General features: G+C 44.1%; 2 protein-coding genes across 3 annotated transcripts in view; one reads left to right on the top strand and one right to left on the bottom strand.

Moving 5' to 3' along the window:
• LOC307018147 (uncharacterized protein) overlaps positions 1 to 21009 on the bottom strand; it is a 460756-nt gene that overhangs the window by 357900 nt on the left and 81847 nt on the right. The window lies entirely within an intron of this gene.
• LOC307018913 (cadherin-9-like) overlaps positions 1 to 21009 on the top strand; it is an 82854-nt gene that overhangs the window by 49833 nt on the left and 12012 nt on the right. For both annotated transcript variants that reach the window (XM_079649412.1, XM_079649413.1), the window contains exons 5-8: positions 6932 to 7119; positions 8541 to 8800; positions 18587 to 18723; positions 20688 to 20809. In XM_079649412.1, the coding sequence (XP_079505538.1) occupies positions 6932 to 7119; positions 8541 to 8800; positions 18587 to 18723; positions 20688 to 20809 (707 nt within the window). The remainder of the gene's footprint in view (positions 1 to 6931; positions 7120 to 8540; positions 8801 to 18586; positions 18724 to 20687; positions 20810 to 21009) is intronic.

Raw genomic sequence — 21009 nt, 5'->3', positions numbered from 1 at the left:
AACAGCATCTGTCATCTGTCATACCCACTCAATGGGAAGAAACTCAGCTATCAGACAATATTGACAATTTTTAGCAAAACGAAACATAAGGGTAATAACAAAGGCTCTGAATTAGCCCTGAGCGAAAAAATGCGAACACACTTAGCACATAACTCACGTTAAAATACCCTTATACTTTTGTATCTGCACAACCAAGATATCGATTAGCAAAATGAGATTGCAGAGATTCGACAGGCATTAGTATCATTACTGACCGATCCAAACTCGCGACTCGAGAAGCTAACAAAGACATCACACCACGTAGCATTAGGTAGCCAACACTGCAATATGTCTTACCTCTGTCGTTGTCTGATCAAAAGTTGTCTTCAATGGCATTAAAACAATAAAAACGCTGCTGAAGGTTAATCCATAGGTGAATCCAATGTGTCTGTCACTTTGAAATGATTTCTGATCATCCATAAGCAATAAATCTAGTTTTCAGATTTCAGATTGTGAGATAGGTTTCCCTTTGGGCAAACTGCGTGCGCATAGCTCTCATTTCTCAATGGTAACGTGTGTGTGTGTATGTGGAAATTCCCCTTCGATTCTATTGGCTTTAACGGTTCAAAAGAGAGGTCAATCATCAAAATCGACCAATGGGTTCGAGAGAAACTGCAAATACACCCATTTCCACCCAAATGACCCCAGAGGTGGGTTTCTTTTTGCTAAACCTCTCTAAAAAGGTCAAATGTCACTTTTGTTGCATCAATCTTGATACAGGGTACTTATTATATGTTATAGTTTCAATTCCTAAAGCTTTTTTCTACTATCCCATCATTCAAGGGTGGTTTTCACTATAAGTAACGTTTTTTTGTTTTACTATGTTCAATCTGAATTTACTTTAAAATAAAAACAATTCTATTTTGATTTTGACTTTTCTATAGCCAACTCGCAGGTTTATAATTGCTTTGAGATAAGGGAAGTTATGGTCATTTGTTCTGGGAATGTCATTTTAGAGCCTGAGTCCTGAAAACAGGCTTGGTGCTGAACAGGTTAATATAACTTAAACAAATTATAAATGGTAGTAACTCATTAAGAAATGGGAAAGTGTTTTACACTTTACAATAAGGCTCCCTTTTGGCAGTTTTAAATGTTAGTCACTCATAAATAAATGGTCATAAGAGATGCCAAGAAACATCAAGATGGAAGGGGGAGAATCAACTCAGTGAACAATAGATACCAAGGTTGCTGGCTGATGAAGAAGATGAAGTAAGCTAAGTAGCCAATAGAAGGCTTAGTCATCTTGCCAAATAGTGAGCCTGTGTTGATGTATGAAAACGATGTTAGAACTGGTTTATAAATAGCTCTTAATGATTAATAAAGTGTTTACAACCTAATTACAAACCCTTTATGAATCCTTTATGAGGGTAGTCTTATTGTAAAGTGATACAATAAATGTAACATTATCAGAATATAGGTGTTGCTGACACAGCAAATATCGGAAAGAGGCTCAGGTGGCCCTCAAATTCTTAGTTTCATTTGGATGAGCCAACCCTTAAACTGTATGTGTATATCTTTATAGTTTACGATTAAAAATATATTTTACTATTTGAGTTTGCGCAGTTATCATGAATTGTCCGTATTCCTTTATTTGTCTGAAAAACTGATGTTCAAAGTTTGTTCGGGTGTACTGACTCCATAACACCTACTAGTTGGATGATAATGTGATTACTATCACAACTTTCGGCAGAAATTTGAACGGAAATAGCATTTTTGTTTGCTAAGGGTGCTAACTAGCATGAGCCGCTAGCCAATACTGAATTCATTGTTAGACACACTTGGTGTCAAATGTTGTGTTAGCCTTGTCGCTATTTATATTATCTTGCTCTGTTCTGCTAGTAAAAAAAAAAACCTCTTGGTGAAACATGGATAAGGTGTATTTAAAGAAAATGATTCTCAATAGGTTGAATTTACATGTTCTAATCTTAGCTACTAGCGTCATTCAGCAGCAGTAACATCTGTAGGAAATTAGTGTGATGCTGTACAGTTGAAGTTTGAATACAGCAACAGCTGGCGGAAGTGTGGCAGCTTTTCATCAAGAAGCTGTATTTGCCTATAGTGTGAGTGTGTGTGTTTCAGTGTAAAAGAGTAAATTACTTCTCTGCCGGCCTCGATCACATCCGTCATTCTCTTGTCTAATCCCTATAAATTGACATGAAGGCAGAACCTCGTTCTCCGGCTCTCTGGCTTTCTTTATCCATCCCTTCATCTTCTAATTGTTTTCCCCCCTCCCTCTCCATCTCTGCCTGGCTCAATCACGCTCTCTGTATCAGAGTGTCACTTTCTCCCTCCTCCTCTCCACCCAGCACTAGCACCAATTCACTTACTGTTTGTGTCTCCAGTTCAGGGTGCACAATAAGATCAGCCACGAATCTGCTGAACAGATTGCACATGGCACCATCGTTCTGTTTAAGTCGCCACACTTAACACACACACATGCCTGTACTTGTACCAGTATGAGGACACGTCATGTAAATCCTGTATGTTTCCTGTCCCTTAACCCCAAACCCTGTCCTTCACACTGAATTGCCTCTTATACAAGTGGAGACCACACTCACTCACACACACACACACACACACACACACACACACACACACACACACACACACACACACACACACACACACACACACACACACACACACACACACACACACACACACACACACACACACACACACACACACACACACACACACACACACACACACACACACACACACACACACACCTTCATCCTCACGCGTTATTCATTTCACTTCACACCACGTCTTCAATCAGCGCTGTCAGTGTCTGAGCCAGGAGAGAAAACTGAGTGAAGTTGAAATGTGCTTCTCCTCCGGGCTCCCACTTTTCTTTTTGGTTGGTTTGATTTTTTTGCTAAAAAATATAAAAAAGACACCAATAGTATTGGAATAGTAGAGTAAAAAAAGCCTTTTGTGGCCACAGTTTCTGAGTTTGAGCGTATATGTTTGCAGGGTAAAATGACCAATGAGTGTGGGTAATTATTAGGATGTAATAAAAAACGAACTGGTTCTCAAGTGGTTCGCAAGCTTAATCAACTGTAAATCAAACCATCCCCAGCACAAAACTAGAACTGAACTCATTTCAGTTCTAGTTTTGAGTAGAAAAAGCTAGCAGAGAAATATACAGAGAAGCATATGTGCATAAGTATGTGCCATGAAGCAAGTGAAATGCTTCTTTTTTTTGTGGTGGCAACTGCAGCTGTTGCAGTGTGGTAATATGTGTACACACATTTGCACGTGCTTTATCTCACTCCCTCTGTCTGTGACTACACACACACAAACACACATAAGTACATCAAAATAGTGGCAGGTTACTGTGTAGCTGCCAGGGTGTGTGACGCCTGCTGTGTCACAGCAGCATATAATTACCCACTCAAGTGTTTTATACACACCACTAGATGGAGTGTACAGACACACACATTGTGAGTAAAGGAAAGTTTGCTGATATGAAACTGCCCCAGGTTCGTACAGCAGAGTGACATCTCATTTGCATTCATTTAGCGTGTTTGTGTGCAGAACCGAGCTTTCCTGACGAGGAGGAACACTCTTAGCCCCAGCCATCTCAAACTGCCATAACAAACTGATGGCAAAACACAATGTTAGCGCTTGTTGCAGAGAACAAAGAAATTCATCACACAAAAAAAAATTGAAATGCATTTTTAAATGATGATGAAGTCAGCAGTCGTTGGATAGACATTGTTCCAGCGACTGGCTTCCATCAGCATTAACACCAATGCTTCTTTTGTTCCTGGTGTCTACCTGTCTCACCTCATTTCAAAAGTTCAGACAACACTAAGATGTAGTTTCTTCACTCAGCATTCAGTCATGTATTTTTCAAGGAAGAACAAACTTTCTCCATGTTATTTGGTTTCATGGGTTTGCATCTGATTTACAAATATTATATTTTGACCTTAATCAAAATATTCGGTTATTTAAAGCTTTTTTAGTCTGATGCTTCGATTCATTTTAAACAGACGGTTCAACAAAAGGATACCCAAAATCTAAATATTGGATTGTTCTTTCTTAGTAAGATCCCATTTTCATTGCAATTGTGGTCTTACCTTGACTTGAAGATTAAGTCCACGCTATCCTTCTGGACAACAATCTCTATTCGTTTTTTGTAAAAGTCCTCCATATCTTCATGTAGTTTCAAAAGTCTAGTTTGTTGTTTGTGTCTACCGTCTCTGTGTAGAATAACAGTAGCAACAAGAACCTGTGGGCTCACGTGCGCCCCCTTCAGTGTGGCAGAGGTTATGGCTGCCTCTCCTGCTGCTTTTTTCATTGCCGTTATATGATGAGACCAGCGAGCCTAAATATCATATATACGTTAAATAAGTTATTTAGAGACTATGGATGGCGAGGATACATTTAATAAAGGGATCTACAAACATCACATTGGTGACCAACAGTGAGATGGTAACAGGCATGAGCTTAGGGCCCGCTTTCCAGCCAGTTTCTGTGGGGTGACACATTCTGAGGTGAGGCAGAGCTCATCTGTGCCTCACCTCACCCCACAGTAACTGGCTTGAGCGCGCTCACAAAATAAGTGCCCGCGCTAAATTAATGCCCGCGCTCCAGCAAGTTACTGTGGGCTTACGAGAGGCAGAGCTCGTCCCTGCCTCACTTCTCATCGATATCCGTAGTTGTAGTGGAGCTCGGCAAATTTGCTGATTTTGACTTTCAAAAGCGATTGGAATCATACATAAATCACACTTACAACACAGATCAGTGGAGACATTTTATTATTATTACTATTTAGTTTTTCTTTAGTTGTTTTTCCGTTACATTGGAGTATGACAGGTGAGGCTCTGCCTCCCCTGCCTCCCTTGACTGCACGTCGCTGGTTTGCATCCATCCTCAAAATACCTATAGCCATTGGTTTATAATGAGCATTTTGTCACCTGTGCAGCCCTGTCATTAGTCTATAATTGTGTGTTAAAATAACATGAAGGTCAATGTACTACGTTATATAAAAGAAGAGAAGAAGAACTTGACCCTTTATTGATCTCCTAAGGATAATTTAAAGTTTTTCACTGTTATTGTACTCACAGAACCTATACTCACATGCATAGGACTTATACACATATGATCTGAAAACATATAGGCAGCAACACATGACTTGTTTGGGAGAATGCCAAAACGAAAACCTCTCCAGCTACCCGGCCATACTCCGTATTCTTTATTTTGGTCTGATCAAGACTTGAACCAGCGACGCTTCGTTTCCCAAGTTAAGTCCCTACAGACTGAGCTACTGCCGGTCTTTTTAGAATAGAAAAGATGGGTTGATAGGCTTCTTGATCAATACCAATTTGTCTCTACTCACAGAGTTATGTTCTAGCTTCTGTGTGAAGTCAGGTTTATTTGTGCTGCACTTAAGCACAATAACTTCCTAAAAGGACCTCAGAGGGCAACATTAGACAAAAAGTGCTAACTGCTGGCTTAATGGACAAATCGCCCCGAAAACCCCCCCAAGGAAAAATCTAAGAAACTTTGAGTGTCATAATGTGTAAAACCCCTCCTCAGTGGTTACAAATCACCAATGAGCAAATGTCAAGGTAGTGTATTATTGACAGAATGGAATAAATGGGGCACACATATTAGTCTCAAATGGGCAATAACAAATGAAGCGGCAGCACAGCAGCCTTTAGGGGGCAAATCCAGCAATCAAAGGTCAGGTATACTGTGGACTGATGTTTTATGTCAACACTTTTATCGAGGTACATTTCTTTAGCACCCACTTGCAAAAGATCAATCATCAGAATACCGATGGATTTTTAAGTTTTGGGTGTTTTAAAGGGTTACTTCACATTCACCAAAGTTTGGATACGTAAGTGTATAAGTGATTGAGGCAGCAGTTAACAAGCAACTCTTCAGAGCAAGGTAGAGCAGGGAAAATATTCTAAATATAGCTTACACCTTAACTGATATTGAATTTTAAGGTGCACTTACATTACATTACATTACAATTTCATTTCAGTGCAAGTTGTTATCAGACATCACACCAATCTAGAATGTTATGGAAATCATTATGAATCACTATCTGTAGAATTAGAAAATGCTTCACTTTATTTATCTGGTGATTGAATCAAACATGACTGTGCCAATTTTTTTTTAACACAGTGCCAATAACTTTGTCAGTGGAGACATTGCTTTAGCAAAAGTTGAGAAAAGTTCAACCATTGGTCCTCAGATCAGCGCTCTGCACTGAACCACTGGCTACATTGAGAGGAAAGAGAGGGCTGTCGTTTTTTAGGCAGGCCTGGCCCAGATGTTTTCTCATCCCGTAGAGTGGAATACACACCATTAGTGATGATGTCGTTTTTTAGGCCAACCTTGAAGTTAGCTTCCTCAACAAAGAGCAATGGGATTTTTCCATTGGATTTAGAAATATTGTGGGAAATACACGTGTATGATAGTTAAAACATGTTCAGCAGGGTAATCTCCAGTATTAACACCACTTTATGATTTTTGGAAGAATAAATGCAACCGGCAGAAGAAAAAAATCTAACTTTAGGCTATAAACGAACTAGATCATCACATGACTTCACGTCACAACCGCTAAGCTAAAGGTGGCTAATGTTCAGCGTGATGATGTTTCGTAGTCTTTTTTAGTCACTTGTTAACAAACTCCTTACATGGATTTTGAATTGTTTTGTCAAAATGTAAAAATCTCTTCAGCTTGTGTTAACCACAGACCTTATTAAAGGCATCTAACCACCTTTAACTACCACTGTGTGTGTTGAAGTCAGAAATAAGCAATTGTATATAGTGGCTAATAGTAGTAACATTGAGAAGTAGCATCACGTTAAAGCAGTAGCAGTCTTATATCATGCAGCTGATTCCTATTTTTTTGTTTGTTTTTTAGGTATTTACCAGTTCAGAGTTCCTGAGTCGGCAAAGTCCGGTACTTTAGTCGGGAGAATCGTAGCCACCGACAGAGACATCGGGAAGAACGCTGAGATGTTTTTCACCATCGTCAGCGGGGACGGCATGGACATGTTCCACATCTCCACGGACAAGGACACCCAGGATGGGGTCATCAGCGTCGGCAAGGTGAGGCACAACTCACATTATAAACTGTTAAGGAAGCATAACTAGGAAGAAATAATTCCAAACATAGCATATTATATAAGATATCAAAAGCTCCTAAAAGAGACAACAGGAGAGAAAATATCACAGAATGAAGTCAAAGGGCATCTTTTCTAAAAAAACTGCCCTCATTCAAATGGACTGGCTTTTAATTATCTTGAGATTTTTCTCACGGCATTAAATAACATAAATGGTAAAGCAGTGATTCAGCAGATCCCACTCTTTCTACTCATAGGGATCCTGCCCACGTAGTCTGTTTTACACGTACTGTTAAATATGCAAAGCCTCTGCATGCTTGACAGATGAAAGAAACCAAATTAAACGTATTCATCTTCACCCCCCCCCCCCTCCAAATCCTAGTCTTTGCAGAAGGACTTGGGCTTTTTTCTATCACAGTGTCCTCACAGAGTGCCTGTTTACTGATGTACAATCAAATTTGATATATAGAAATTCTTTGTTCCTCCTGCTGACACAACCTTAAGAAAAGTATGCCAGCTTCCACAAGAAGTAATGATACTGTGTCAGCAGGATACGAGATGAGGACAATTTCCAGGATTCCTTAAAGGAAACAGGCAGCTCATGTAGAGCTGTTCAACTAAATCTGAGCCTTTGTTCTGCTTTCAAACACCTATGCAGTACTGTCCAGCTGATGCCGAGAAACACATTCCAACACTATTTGCACTTTTGAGAAACTATTATCATTTGTCATCAGATTGAATCTGTCAGCAGCTTCATATCAGTTTTTATTAATGTTAGATTTTTCCCTGTAGCAGCGTGCACCGCTTCTTTTCATTATTTTATCATTCTGAAAGTCATGATACAAGAAAAGAGATGTGTTTTTACATTCCATACATCCTGCCTTTGAAGCTCAATTCCTCAGTTATCAAATCAAATGGGTTCACGACTACTAGTAATGTAGAGTATAGAAACGCTCAGCTATACGTGGCTACATAAGTAATAGCAATTCATTTTGAATAACAGGCAAGTCGAGTTCCTGACAATTGGGATTCTGCTGTCTTGTATATATCCCAAAGAGTTCAAATCGTCTGTTAACCGTCCGGTTGTCCTTCGGTCAAATTTGACCCATTTCCAAATGTGTGCATGTTGGGATAAGGTTTTACAACCCGTTTAAAGAGAGTGAATACACTGCCCACACTTGCTGCCCAATCACTCCTTCATCTCCAAAACATATCAAATAACCCAGAGCCTGAAGCTACCTTCAAACTAAAAGCATAAACAACTACTCACATTTGATTTAATAACCACACCAAAAATGATCAAATTAGTATATACAAAAGAGCGAAAGAGTTTAATTTAACTATTAAATATAACAACACACTGATGATCTCCAATCACTGTACCAACGTCCTGTTCCTCCTCTGCAGCCTCTGCAGCCTCTGGACTTCGAGAAGAAGCCGTCCTACACGGTGGAGATCCAGGTCCAGAACACGCAGGTGGATCCCCGCTTCATGTCGGCGGGCTCCAAAGACATGGCCACGGTCCGGATCGCCGTGGAAGACGTGGACGAGCCGCCGCTGTTTTACAAAGCCAGCTACCTGATGGAGGTGAAGGAGGATGCTGCAGTGGGCGTGGCCGTGGGCTCCGTCAGCGCCATGGACCCCGACGGAGCGCGCAGCATGGTCAAGTAAGGAAGAAACTATAGGTTACTTACGTAACCCCAGTTCTCAGAGTAACATGAACTGAGATGTCTCACTATGGAATGCGCCTCATCGCGGAGCAAACAGAAGCATCAATCTCATTACGCCAATCCTGATTGGCTGGTTATCTTGACGTCAGCGTCAGGGAATCTACCCCCTATAAGTAGCTTGCGCTACACCGCATGCATCATTCAAAATAAGCACCTCTTCTCGCTTCACCATAGCAAAGAGGGCCGTCTGGTGAGACATCTCACTTCATGTTACTCTGAGAACTGGTGTTACGTAAGTAACCTATAGTTCTCATTCGTAACACTCCGTTCGATGTCTCACTATGGGATATTGTAGCTCCCGTATTGCCAGACAAGCTTATCTCGAAAATCACCAAACCCAACCAGAATTTAACAGTTAGAGCTCTAACTCAGCAGGGGGCCCAGCACTGCATGGGCCACACTGGGAGCAGAGACGTCTAATCTGTAAAAGCGGACAAAAGTGAGCGGCGAAGACCAGCTCGCTGCTGCACAAATGTCTTGGATGGAAACACCCTTGAACAAAGCCCAGGATCTAGCCAGACCACGAGTCGAATGAGCACGCAAACCCGAAGGTGCCTGCAGACCCTGACTCGTGTAAGCCAAAGCAATTGCCTCCACAATCCAGTGAGAGAGCCGTTGCTTAGTAACAGGCTTGCCCTTCTGAGGGTTAGCCCAGGACACAAAGAGTTGGTCATTATGACGAAACTCTTTTGAACTGTCCATATAAGTGCGTAAAGCACGGACTGGACATAGCAAATTTGGCTGCTGTTCCCCGGAGGGACACAGCAGCGGAGGAAATGCCTCAATGTCAATGGGGGTACATGAACCAACCACCTTAGGTATAAAGGCAGGGTTGGGCTTCAGCAACACTCTCGTTAACCCTCGGGCGAACTGAGTGCATGAAGGATGTACAGATAGCGCATGAATGTCACTGACTCGCTTGGCGGATGCCAGGGCCACTAACAGCACTGTCTTGAGTGACAGGTGCTTCATGTCAGCTTCTTCCAGGGGTTCAAATGGGGCTCGAGTGAGCCCATCTAAAACCACTGTCAAGTCCCATAAGGGCACCAGTGACCTGGAAACAGGAAGGAGCCTGCAAGCTCCCTTCATAAAACGGCAGACCAGAGGATGCTGGCCAGCCGTTTTACCCTCAAAACCCACATGGCATGCAGCAATAGCAGCCAGGTAGACTTTGATCGTGGAGAAAGCTCTGTGTTTATCAATTAGGTCCTGTAGAAATGATAAAATCACTCCCACAGGGCATTGAAAAGAGGTGTGCCCTTTTTGAAGGCACCAGTCCTCAAACACCCTCCACTTACAGTCATAAAGAGACCTAGTGGAGGAAGCTCTCGCACTTTGAATAGTGTTTATCACCTTCTGCGGGAGACCCACTGCATTCAGATTATACCACTCACGGGCCAGGCCCATAGGGCCATGCGCTCCGGGTGTGGGTGAAAGATTGTCCCCCCCGCCTGAGACAGTATGTCTCTTCTTAGGGGGAGCTGCCACGGCTGACCGCACAGCAGCTGATATATCTCCGCCAGCCAGTACATTGCAGGCCAGTGCGGAGCTATCAGGATCATTGTGTGTCGCCGTTCCCTCACTCTGGCCAGAGTTGGGGGTATCAGCGCCAGGGGTGGAAACGCGTACAGGAGGACCGGAGGCCAAATGTGCGCGAGCGCCTCCACGCCTAATTAGATCCTCCAGAAAAACGCGGGCAAAATTCCTTGATTATGCGGGCTAAAATCCTTGATTATGCGATTAAACATGCAGGGTTTTTATGTGATTTTATGCGGGGAAACTGCGGGAAGTTGCGAAATATGCGGAAAGTTGCGAAATATGCTAAATATGCGAGAAAAAAATTATCGATTTTTTTTAAAATATTGGGCTGTCTTATTTATTCTCTCTCACACACAACCTGCCACTAACGTTAAACCCCTTTACTATTCAATTAAACACATTCAATGTTTATTTATTGTAAAAGCAATTGGGCTATTTTAATCTCACACACACACCCCCCCCCCCCCACACACACACACACACACACTTCTACGCCTCATTCTGTTTTCATTTACTCGTTTGTTATCTGCAGCTTCAATCTTGTAGGCTACTCACTTCGTTTCTTGTAGCCCTCGAAAGGGTTTTGGAGGTTGATGCCTCGTGAACGTGAGTTGTTTGGCTTTCTTGTCCGCAGCAGCAGAAAGCATTTTCAAATGTTTGAATGAATCAAAGTGGGTCGTCACCGTCGATTTTCTCTTATGCTCCAACACACAGTTGCACGGGGTGCAGAATAGTTTCCCCCTACTTTTTGCCCGGTCTTTAGTAGAAATGTTTGTCGGTAAATGAGATGGATTAGATTTTTTCATCTTGGTGTTTTCTCTATCGTGTGAGCTCCACATGTTCACTCTATACAGTGTTGTTTACATTCTGTGATGCGCGAGCTGATGACGTCACGTCAAGACGAGTTAACTTTTTTTCCCCTCAACTTTGTGTGGAAAAATGCGGGGATTATGCGGCCTTTTGATAAATATGCGGCCTTTTGGAAATCTGTGCCATTTTGCTGATTATGCGGTAAATTCTGCGATCGCAGAATCGCGTTTTTCTGGAGGGTCTACCTAATGGTGCGTTTTGATCGCGCATTGAAAAGAAAAGCTGACAGTGAGCATTTTCTTTTGATGCGAACAGATCTACCGCGGCTCGGCCGTAACGCACCCACAGCTGGCTCACAACCATTGGATGTAGAGTCCAGTCTGCATATAGTGGTGCACCTCTGGACAGCAGGTCTGCTCCGAGGTTCATCACACCCGGTACATGCATCGCTCTCAGAGAGAGGAGACGGCCGCAGCTCCACTAGATCAGTTTGCGTGCCAGCATGTGTAACTGGAGAGAGCGCAAACCCCCTTGTCGGTTTATATACGATATTGTGGTCGTATTGTCCGTCCTCACGAGGACATGGTGTCCTCTGAGAAAAGGCAGAAAGCGTTTTAGGGTGAGGAACACCGCTAAAAGCTCCAGGTAATTTATTTGCGACCGCTGGAGGTCTCTGCTCCACAGACCCCTCACCGGACGACCTTCGTAAATACCTCCCCAGCCTGTCAGACATGCGTCTGTGGTGACCACCTTCCGTGAAAGGACAGCACCCATAGGCACGCCCCGTACCAGAAAAGTCGGATGCAGCCAGTGGCGCAGTGCCATTACGCATTTCACAGTAACCATCACTCTCCGCGCGCCATGACGCGCAGGGTTTAGTTTTAGAGCGGCTACCCAGCGCTGAAACTCCCTCATGTGTAACCGTCCCAGTCGTACGACCAGGATGGCTGACGCCATGAGCCCCAGTAACCGCAGGCATGATCTGAAAAGAACATGTTTGCGCAGCTGGAAATGAGCGAGGCAAGCTCTGAAAGCTTTCACTCTTTCCGCTGACAGGCGGGCTGTAAAGGGCACCGAGTTCAGGTGTAAACCCAGGAAGAGTACAGTCTGTGCCGGGCACAACATGCTCTTTTCTGTGTTTATTATGAAACCCAGGTTGAGCAGGTGCTTTACGAGGACATTTGTCTGCGTAATAGCCTCCTGTTCCGACTGTGCGAGAAGCAGCCAGTCGTCTAGGTAGGTTGCCAGGCGAATACCCTGTTGTCTTAACGGGGCTATCGCGGCTTCCGTACATCGTACATCGTACATCTTGGACTGAGAGACAGACCGAAGGGAAGTACTCTGTATTCGTAACAGATCCCCTGAAATGCGAACCTCAGATATTTCCTGTGTGGGTAATATACTGGGATGTGGAAATACGCATCTTTCAGGTCGACTGATGTAAACCAGTCGTTTTGTCGCACGAGACGCAGCAGAGATGTGTGAGTGAGCATTCTGAATTTTTATCTTTTTAGATATTTGTTCAGAGCCCTCAAATCTAGTATTGGCCGAATTCCGTTCCCTCCTCGTTTGGGAACGAGGAAATACTTGGAATAAAAGCCGCTCTGACTCTGCTCGGCGGGTATTATAGATATAGCCTTCTTTTCTAGAAGTGAGAGAATCTCTCTCTCCAGAATATGGGCTGACTCTCCTCGGGCTTGTGAATACAGAACGCCCGAGAAGCGAGGGGGGGTGACAGCGAATTGGAGTCTGTAGCTCCGTGTTACTGTCTTGAAAACCCAAGCAGACGTTGTGAGCATCTCCCACTGTTTGCTCCTTAGAGCCAGTGGAGATGTCACGTCTCTTACCCTCTGAGTCTCTATTTGTTGTGTTATGGGGCCCTCTAGTGTCTGAACATGATGATACCCCATTTCGACAATCCCCACCGAGACTGCGCATGCGCGTGACGGAGGTGCCTTCACAACCCCAGCCGGCACTGCGCATGCGCGTGACGGTAGCGGCTCTATAACCCCAGTTGTCACTGCGCATGCGCATGGCGGTGGTGCCTTCACAGACCCGTCTATTATCCGCCTTTTGAGAGAGGCAGTAGCTGCTCTCAAAAGAGGGACAGGCGACAGACTTTTTATTGTTTTTATTGTCTTTCTTTTCATTTTTTTGGACTGCGCCCTCGGCTTGAAGCCTGGATGCGACAGTAAAAAATGGTTTATTTGAAAACAACAACAATTGTGACATGTGTTTTTGTGACTTAGGCAGATAGAAGAACTCGCTGTCTCTGGTATTAAGTCTGTTTCCCTTCTGGCGCGAACTTGTGGATGGCGTTGCGGCATCACTCGAGGCAGCGGGAAGATGGAGGCCTGGTGGCACCCCGAAAACACATCTGGAGCTGGGGAACAGGGAACTTCCAGCTCTGTCACCGAGGAGAGGAGAGGATGCTGTCAGGCCGCCTGCTTCTTTTTCCTCGACTGGTGACCGAAAATCTGAGTCGGCTGTGCCTGAACAGCAGCTGCCGAAACCGGAGATTTCCTCGGCCAGCTCGTCCTCGTCTCCTGCCTGGGCTGGGGACTCGGGGCGGGCTGTGGCCTCTGCTGCCTCGGTACCCTGAACTGGGCAGGACGTGAGGCAACTTGGACGAAGGACTGCCGCGAGACCGTCGCAGGTAGCGGCTGGACCCTTCGGGGGAGACAGAGGTGGAGGGCCTCGTCTTCCTTCTTTTTCGACTGACATCTCCGCTGCATCGAGACTAAAGCGGAGCCGAAAATACCCTCGGGAACGATAGGCATGTCAAGAACTTCGTCCTTTTCCCGGTCTGGGAGGTTGGTCAGGTTGAGCCACCTGGCTCTCTCCTGTACCACCATTATGCCCATGACTTTGCCCGTGGCCTGGACTGCACAGCGATGCACACGGAGGCAAATGTCCGTGATCGCTGCGATCTCGTCCCATACGGCCGGCCCAGGTTTGCTCGATAGGTCCTCGCAGAGCTCCGCCTGGTAGGCGGTCAGCAGTGAGGAGACATTGAGTGCCCTGGCGGACAACGCTGCGGCTTTATAGGCCCGTTCCGTCATCGCTGACTGGAACCGGTCTGCCTTCACCGGTAGCGTTGGGTTCCTGCTTGGTGTCAGAGCCAGCCTCGGTTGGAGGTGGGCTGCCACCAGCGGTTCCATGGGCGGCTTGCGGAGCAGGCCGAACCTCTCCATACCGTCACAGTCCAGGGAGGAGGCACCCTGGATTGGGGCCTTATTACTGAAGGGGCGGTCTCTCCACGAGACCGACACCTCGTCCAGCATCTCCGGGAAGACTGGAAGGAGCTGCCTCTTTGTCCTCGCTGCTTGGGGCAAAGTCTTCCCCTCGTAGCGAGACCTGGAGGTCTCTTTGGCCATTTCAGGTCATGGGATGTCCAGCCTGGACGTGGCACGTTGACCCACGGCCTGCAGGTCCATGCTCAGACAGGGCGAAGCTGGTGCGCTATCGCCCGGGAGAGCAGCCATCGCTCCTGGCTTTGCAGCCTGAGCTGATGACACGAAGACATCATCGTCTTGCTCATCCGAGTCGGACAGGAGGAACTCAGAGGTATCCTCTTCGTCCTCCATGTAGTCCAACTCCAGGACATCATCCGCGGGCGAGACCATGGTGAGGTCCAGTTGGGAGCCCCCGCTTGACACAGCGCGGGGCTCCGCTCTCGCGGCTGTTGCCGCCACCGGGCCCCAGCCTGACACGGCGCGGGGCTCCGGTTCAGCAGCTGCCGCTGTTATTGAGCCCCAGTCTGACAGAGCGCGGGGCTCAATCTCCGCGGCGGACGCCCCCATGTCTTGATTGCCGGCCGGCGAAACAGTGGACATGAGGGGGTCCTGTCCCGACAAGCTAGCTTGGCGTGCTAGCCGTCGGCGGAGGCTCTTGATGGTAAAGCGGGCACAATGCCCGCACGAGCCGGGGTTGTCGATAGCCTCCTGGGCGTGTTCCAGCCCGAGGCAGGACGAGCAGACCTGGTGTGAGTCTGTGCCTGATATCTTCAACCCGCAGCCGCAAAGCCGAGCCTCCGAGTCCCTGACTCCTCTGGTGTGAGGGAGAGAAGCGTCCATCTCGGTCGCCGTGGTGACGGCGAGGAGAGGACCCGCTCGTAACAGGTACGTTGCTGAGAAAAAATCCTTCCCCACCTGTCGTTAATCCGGAGAAAAAACGACGGTGTAGAATTTTATTCTCAAAGAATATTAACTGGTGTGTTAATACCCTTTTTATCTTCCCCTCCTCTGGTGTGAAGGAGAACAAGAAAAAACCGTCCCCGCTACCTTGGTGTCGGTAGTGAGGAAAGGCAAGCTAGTAACAGGTGCGTTACCAGCTTGAAAAATCAAAACCTTACCTTTAATTCCGAAGAAAGAAACGGCGAGGTAGATTGCAACACTAACTGGTGTGTTAGTATTAACAGTCTTCTTGCAGAAGTATATATAGAAGTAGCCGGCGAGCGCCCGTCGACCGAAGTTAGCTTCGATAGCTTGGTTCCGTCTGTGGACTGTGTGAGCTAGCCCGGCTACCAATAGAGATGTGCTCTGAAGCGAGAAGAGGTGTTTGAAGGATGCATGCGGCGTAGCGCAAGCTACTTATAGGGGGTAGATTCCCTGACGCTGACGTCAAGATCACCAGCCAATCAGGATTGGCGTAATGAGATTGATGCTTCTGTTTGCTCCGCTTTGAGGCGTATCCCATAGTGAGACATAGAACGGAGTGTTACGAATGAGAACTCCGCCCATTAGCATTTCTTAACCTGTTTAGCCCTGAGCCTGTTTTTCAGGTCTCAGGCTCGAAAATGACATTCCCAGAACAAATGACTATATCTTCCCTTCTAAAAGGGTTACATTAATAATCTTTTTTCTCAAAGTAATGATTAACATGTGAGTTGGATGTAGAAGAGTCAGAATCAATAGATATTTTTTATTTTAAAGTAAATTCAGATTGAACATAGTAAAACATGTAAATTATAGCGTCCGTCCAACAACAACAAACATTACTTAGAGTGAAAACCACCCTTGAATGATGGGATAGTAGACAAAAAGCTTTAGGAATCCAAACTATAACATATAATAAGTACCCTGTGTCAAGATTGATGCAAAATAAGTGACATTTGACCTTTTTAGAGCGGTTTAGCAAAATAAAACCCACTTCTGGAACCCATTGGTTGATTTTGGTGATTGACACCTCTTTTGAACCGTTAGAGCTAATAAAATCGAAGGGGAAATCTACCTACACGTTAACATTGAGGAGTTAGAGTGATGCGCACGGGCTGTTGTGTGACGATTATCTCACATTCACACTCACATTACCTTTATTTTTTTCACATCAGCTTACATTTAAAATATATTATAGCCTACATGTTCTCTCAATATACATCAATTGCCTACACATTGACAACGATGATTTCTCATGGGAGAGCCAAAATCCTGGAATGGCGTGTTTGGCCCCAAAGGGTCGCCCTTGACGTTGATTTAAGTTACCAAAAAACACAATAGGACAATGAAGGACTCCATATACATGTCTAATGATCTAGATAGAAAAAGTTGCACACACATAGAGCTGTAGGACAAATAGAGGAAACATTGATGATGCATACATGGGTAAATGACAGCAGTGTGTGTAACTGTGTGATAAAGTGACAGCAGACTGAGCTCTTATTTCCCTACATTTAAAGCAAGCCAGCTGTTGGGGAACGTACTCCAATTAAAATAGGCACAGAACCATGGAGTGCTCTTAAAATGATGTGTCACCAGGACACACACACACACACACACACACACACACACACACACACACACACACACACACACACACACACACACACACACACACACACACACACACACACACACACACACACACACACACACACACACACACACACACACACACACACACACACACACACACACACACACAATTCCAATTATTTCTGTGTTTGTGCCTTTGTGTTTGACTATCATCCGTTCACATTGTGTCAGTGAACTACTATTTTACTGTTGAGTGCTTTCTAATTATGATAGAGCATGGGCGTACTGAGGCAACACTTTATTTTACCCTCATATATCTCTTTATGGAAAACACTCATTTATTGAACGGTACACCATTAACAGCTGATAGCAGTTTGATGGTATACTGTGGAGTTGGTAGTGGAGTTAGTAGTGTTCACATATGCACTTCCTGTTCAAAAAGCCTCCTCTTTGACAGGCAGTAGCAAAGGCATGTCACTTCTTTAATGTATGCAGAGCTGTGAGGCTGTGAATAGCTGCATTCAGCAACTAGATCAGAAATAGAGACTCTCAGTGAGCGGTGCACAGATTCCAGCTGTCAGAATATCAAGGCGGGTGTTTCTGTCCACCCTTACATTAAAGTCTGTATGCCTTTTGGTGTTGAATTAATTTCTGACTGAGAAAAGTTATAATTAAAAGATTTAGTCTTGTTAATCACAATAAAAATATGTGATTAATCATGATTAACGACAAGTTTACATACCAATATTTGCTTGTTTTTTTGGGGGGAGTTAAAACAAATGCATACAAGTTGCATGACAAGCCGGTAAGAGAAATCACAGGGCATATTTGCTATAATATATTATGTTTTCTGAATTATTGGTATGAAGTCTGATCATTTTCCAACCCTTGGCTAAAACATCAAGAAAAGCTGGTGTAACCAAGAGCCACTGAGATCACCCTCTGTATAATGTGTCACACATATGCTGCTCATATGGTAGTAAAAACAAGCACAAGCTTCAGCGAAGTGCATTTCCTTGGTTTACACCACACCTAAAGAACGAGTGTAGAAAATATGTGCATAGATAGATATACACATATTGTAAATGTCATACATGAAGCTTGGTTCAGTTAGCCCACTAACTTAGCATAGAGACTAAATAATAAAGACTCTTAAATACACATGAATAACAAACGTTACTGTTTATTTACAGGTTAATACTTGGGGATTGGCATGCATATTTAAACCAATAGAGGGATGACACTATTCTACAAGGTTGATAGTTAAATGTGTTGCTTGAATATAATTATATAGTACTGTTTAATAAGTATATAGAATTTAAAAGTTTGCATTGGCAGATTCTCGTTATTGTGGGTAAATGAACACTTGTTTTACATGTTACTAGGAGAAACAGTAGGATGTTTGTTATTTACACGCACAGACTCCATGTAACCTTTATGTAATATACAGTACATGGTAACATTTTGACGATGAAAACATTGGGATGGCCAGAGGGCTACAGTACACTGTATCACATGATAAGTCAGTCACCGTGGGAACATGAGGGTTGCTGCAGGACACCCCCCCGCTGGCTTCACTTAGCCCCCACTCCCCTCTCACCTCACTGTGTCCCTCTCACAGGTACTCCATCGACCGGCGCACTGACATGGACCGCCTGTTCAACGTCCACCCAGGGAACGGTTCTGTGTTCCTGCTCAGAACGCTGGACCGGGAGGAGAGCGCCTGGCACAACATCTCCATCACCGCAACAGAGTTCAGTAAGTCCAGCAGCACCGGGAACACATTCCCTCGAAGCACAGGCAGACACGGGTGTCCATTATCATCTGGCTGGGGACAACAGCTGGACATTTTGCAGTGTTTGCTAAAGCCGCCCCATTTACTGTGTTTTGTGACAGTTGATCAATGGGGACTGTCCACAACACTATAAACAAATAAACTAAACTAAACACAAGGGGATTTTTTTTTACGGGTTTATTTGAATATTCGTAAATAGCATTACAATAAATACAAACAAAACAACATTACCTTCTTCTTGTTTGCTTGTTTACATATCAAAGTTCTTTGAGCAACATAAACCTTTCGCAGGGCAATAAAGTGTCCATGCTGCTGGTTTCTTGGCGCTGTTACTCTCAAAAAATTACCGTAGTCTCTTTTTTCATATTATCATTTTTATTATAGTTTGTTAAGCAGTGGATATTGTTAAAAAATATATACTGTATTCACAAAACAAAAACTATTTACCACAAACATAAGCAATACCTACAGGTAATAAAAGAAAAAACAAGAAGAGGAGAGAATTTATAATTTTTATAATTGGAGTCACATATCTGAAAGCCTCAAATAATTTTTTTTATAAAAAACATACTTAACCTTTGTTTTTGTAAAATGTATAACCACAGTTATATCTTATCTCTGGGGAGGTTAAACCATCAGAGAGTCATACAGGGATCTACTGCAATGCCAAGATGTTCAAACTGACTGGCAGTGATGATGATATTCTGTAGAGTGATTTAACTGGTCTGAAATTCCAAAAATCTCTCTCAGCAAATATCACTTTAACGTATCTCCGTCAGACTAGAGGACCAGCTGTCCGTGAGGTCCTTCTCAATCTGAGTAGTATCGGTGTACTTTGGAGTGTAAACGAGTTGAAATATGTTTGTGACCCGTCAAAGTTGGATAAATATGCTAACAAAAGGAGGTGGGCAGAACGAAGTCTGGCATACATCGAGAAAACTTCAGTTTTTTAATGAAATTGTTTGTTCCCTTGGCTTAGGCTTTAATTAAAACCTCAGTATTGTACGACATCAATCCTAGTTTCCAGCAGCTTCTCTGTTTCCCAGTTTCTCGCTCAGAATTTCCACTACAGAGGGAATCTGAGCACTGATGAAGAACTCCAACACTTTGAAACTTTCGAACTATCTAAATTATCATATGTCAACAGAAATACCCTTCAATGCAATACTCCAGATCTTTATGAAAGAGAGAACAGGAAGAAAATAAACCGTAGACACACTTTGATTTGAAATAAACTAATTGTGCAGCAGAATTAGGAGACGGCTAAAACTAGGCTGGACACACAACTAGCATTCAAGTTTTCTTTATCATAGTTTCAGTGTGAAGGCACTGTTCTGAAAAAGAAACATTAATATGTACAGGCCGTCGTTATGAACACTTTGCATTGGTAGCATTCTGTATGGAGTCTGTTTCTGCTCACGCTGCGCCGCTAAGTGCCGACACTCTGCTGGACGCTGATGATTCTCTGGCCATGAAAACAGAATCCCTTCAATATCGTTAACTTTTGTCAAATTAATAATTCATGTTTCTAGTTATAGGGTTTGTGATCATCAAGCTCCACAAACAGCTGGACTCAGACACAGTGTGCAATGGAAGCCTGATTGGTTTCCTGGCTAGAACTGGGAAAATTACAGGACAACAACAAGTTGGCTCTGCAAAACATGTTTTTCTTCACATGTTAAAAACGTATTTTGCTGTTTTCTTTTCACTTTTTATCGTTTATGTATGACCAAATGGTAAAGACCCAGCATGTGAACCATAGGGAGGCTGATACAATTAGACTAGCGATAATAACTATCAGCCTGTGTCCAGAGGCCCATGAGCAACGCAATGAGCTGCTCATGATACCTATCAGTAGAAGAGCTGATGTTGTACCAGAGAGTGTAATTGGAGCAGGGTATTTACTCTCCCTGTGCTTGCCCTTCAGATAACCCTCGTCAGAGCAGCCATGTTCCCGTCTACATCCGACTGCTGGACATCAACGACAACGCCCCCACCTTCGCCACCATTTACGAAACCTTCGTCTGTGAGAGGACCAAGGCTGGCCAGGTACTGATGCTCTATCACTTCTACAGCTCAGACTGCATTTATAATGGAATACAGCAGCTAAGCAACTAAACCTAAAGGGGGCCCCTTTAATCACAATCATTTTTTTCAGACAGTGACATTTTGTCTTGGTCTTGGTCGCTCTGGGACTCAGCTACTGCCGCCCTCGCCTTATGACAACACTTAGATGGGCTCATACACAC

This window comes from Notothenia rossii (assembly GCF_949606895.1).
Source record: "Notothenia rossii genome assembly, chromosome: 9".
In the NCBI taxonomy this organism is placed as follows: domain Eukaryota; kingdom Metazoa; phylum Chordata; class Actinopteri; order Perciformes; family Nototheniidae; genus Notothenia; species Notothenia rossii.
This window is presented reverse-complemented; position numbering and strand designations above follow the sequence as displayed.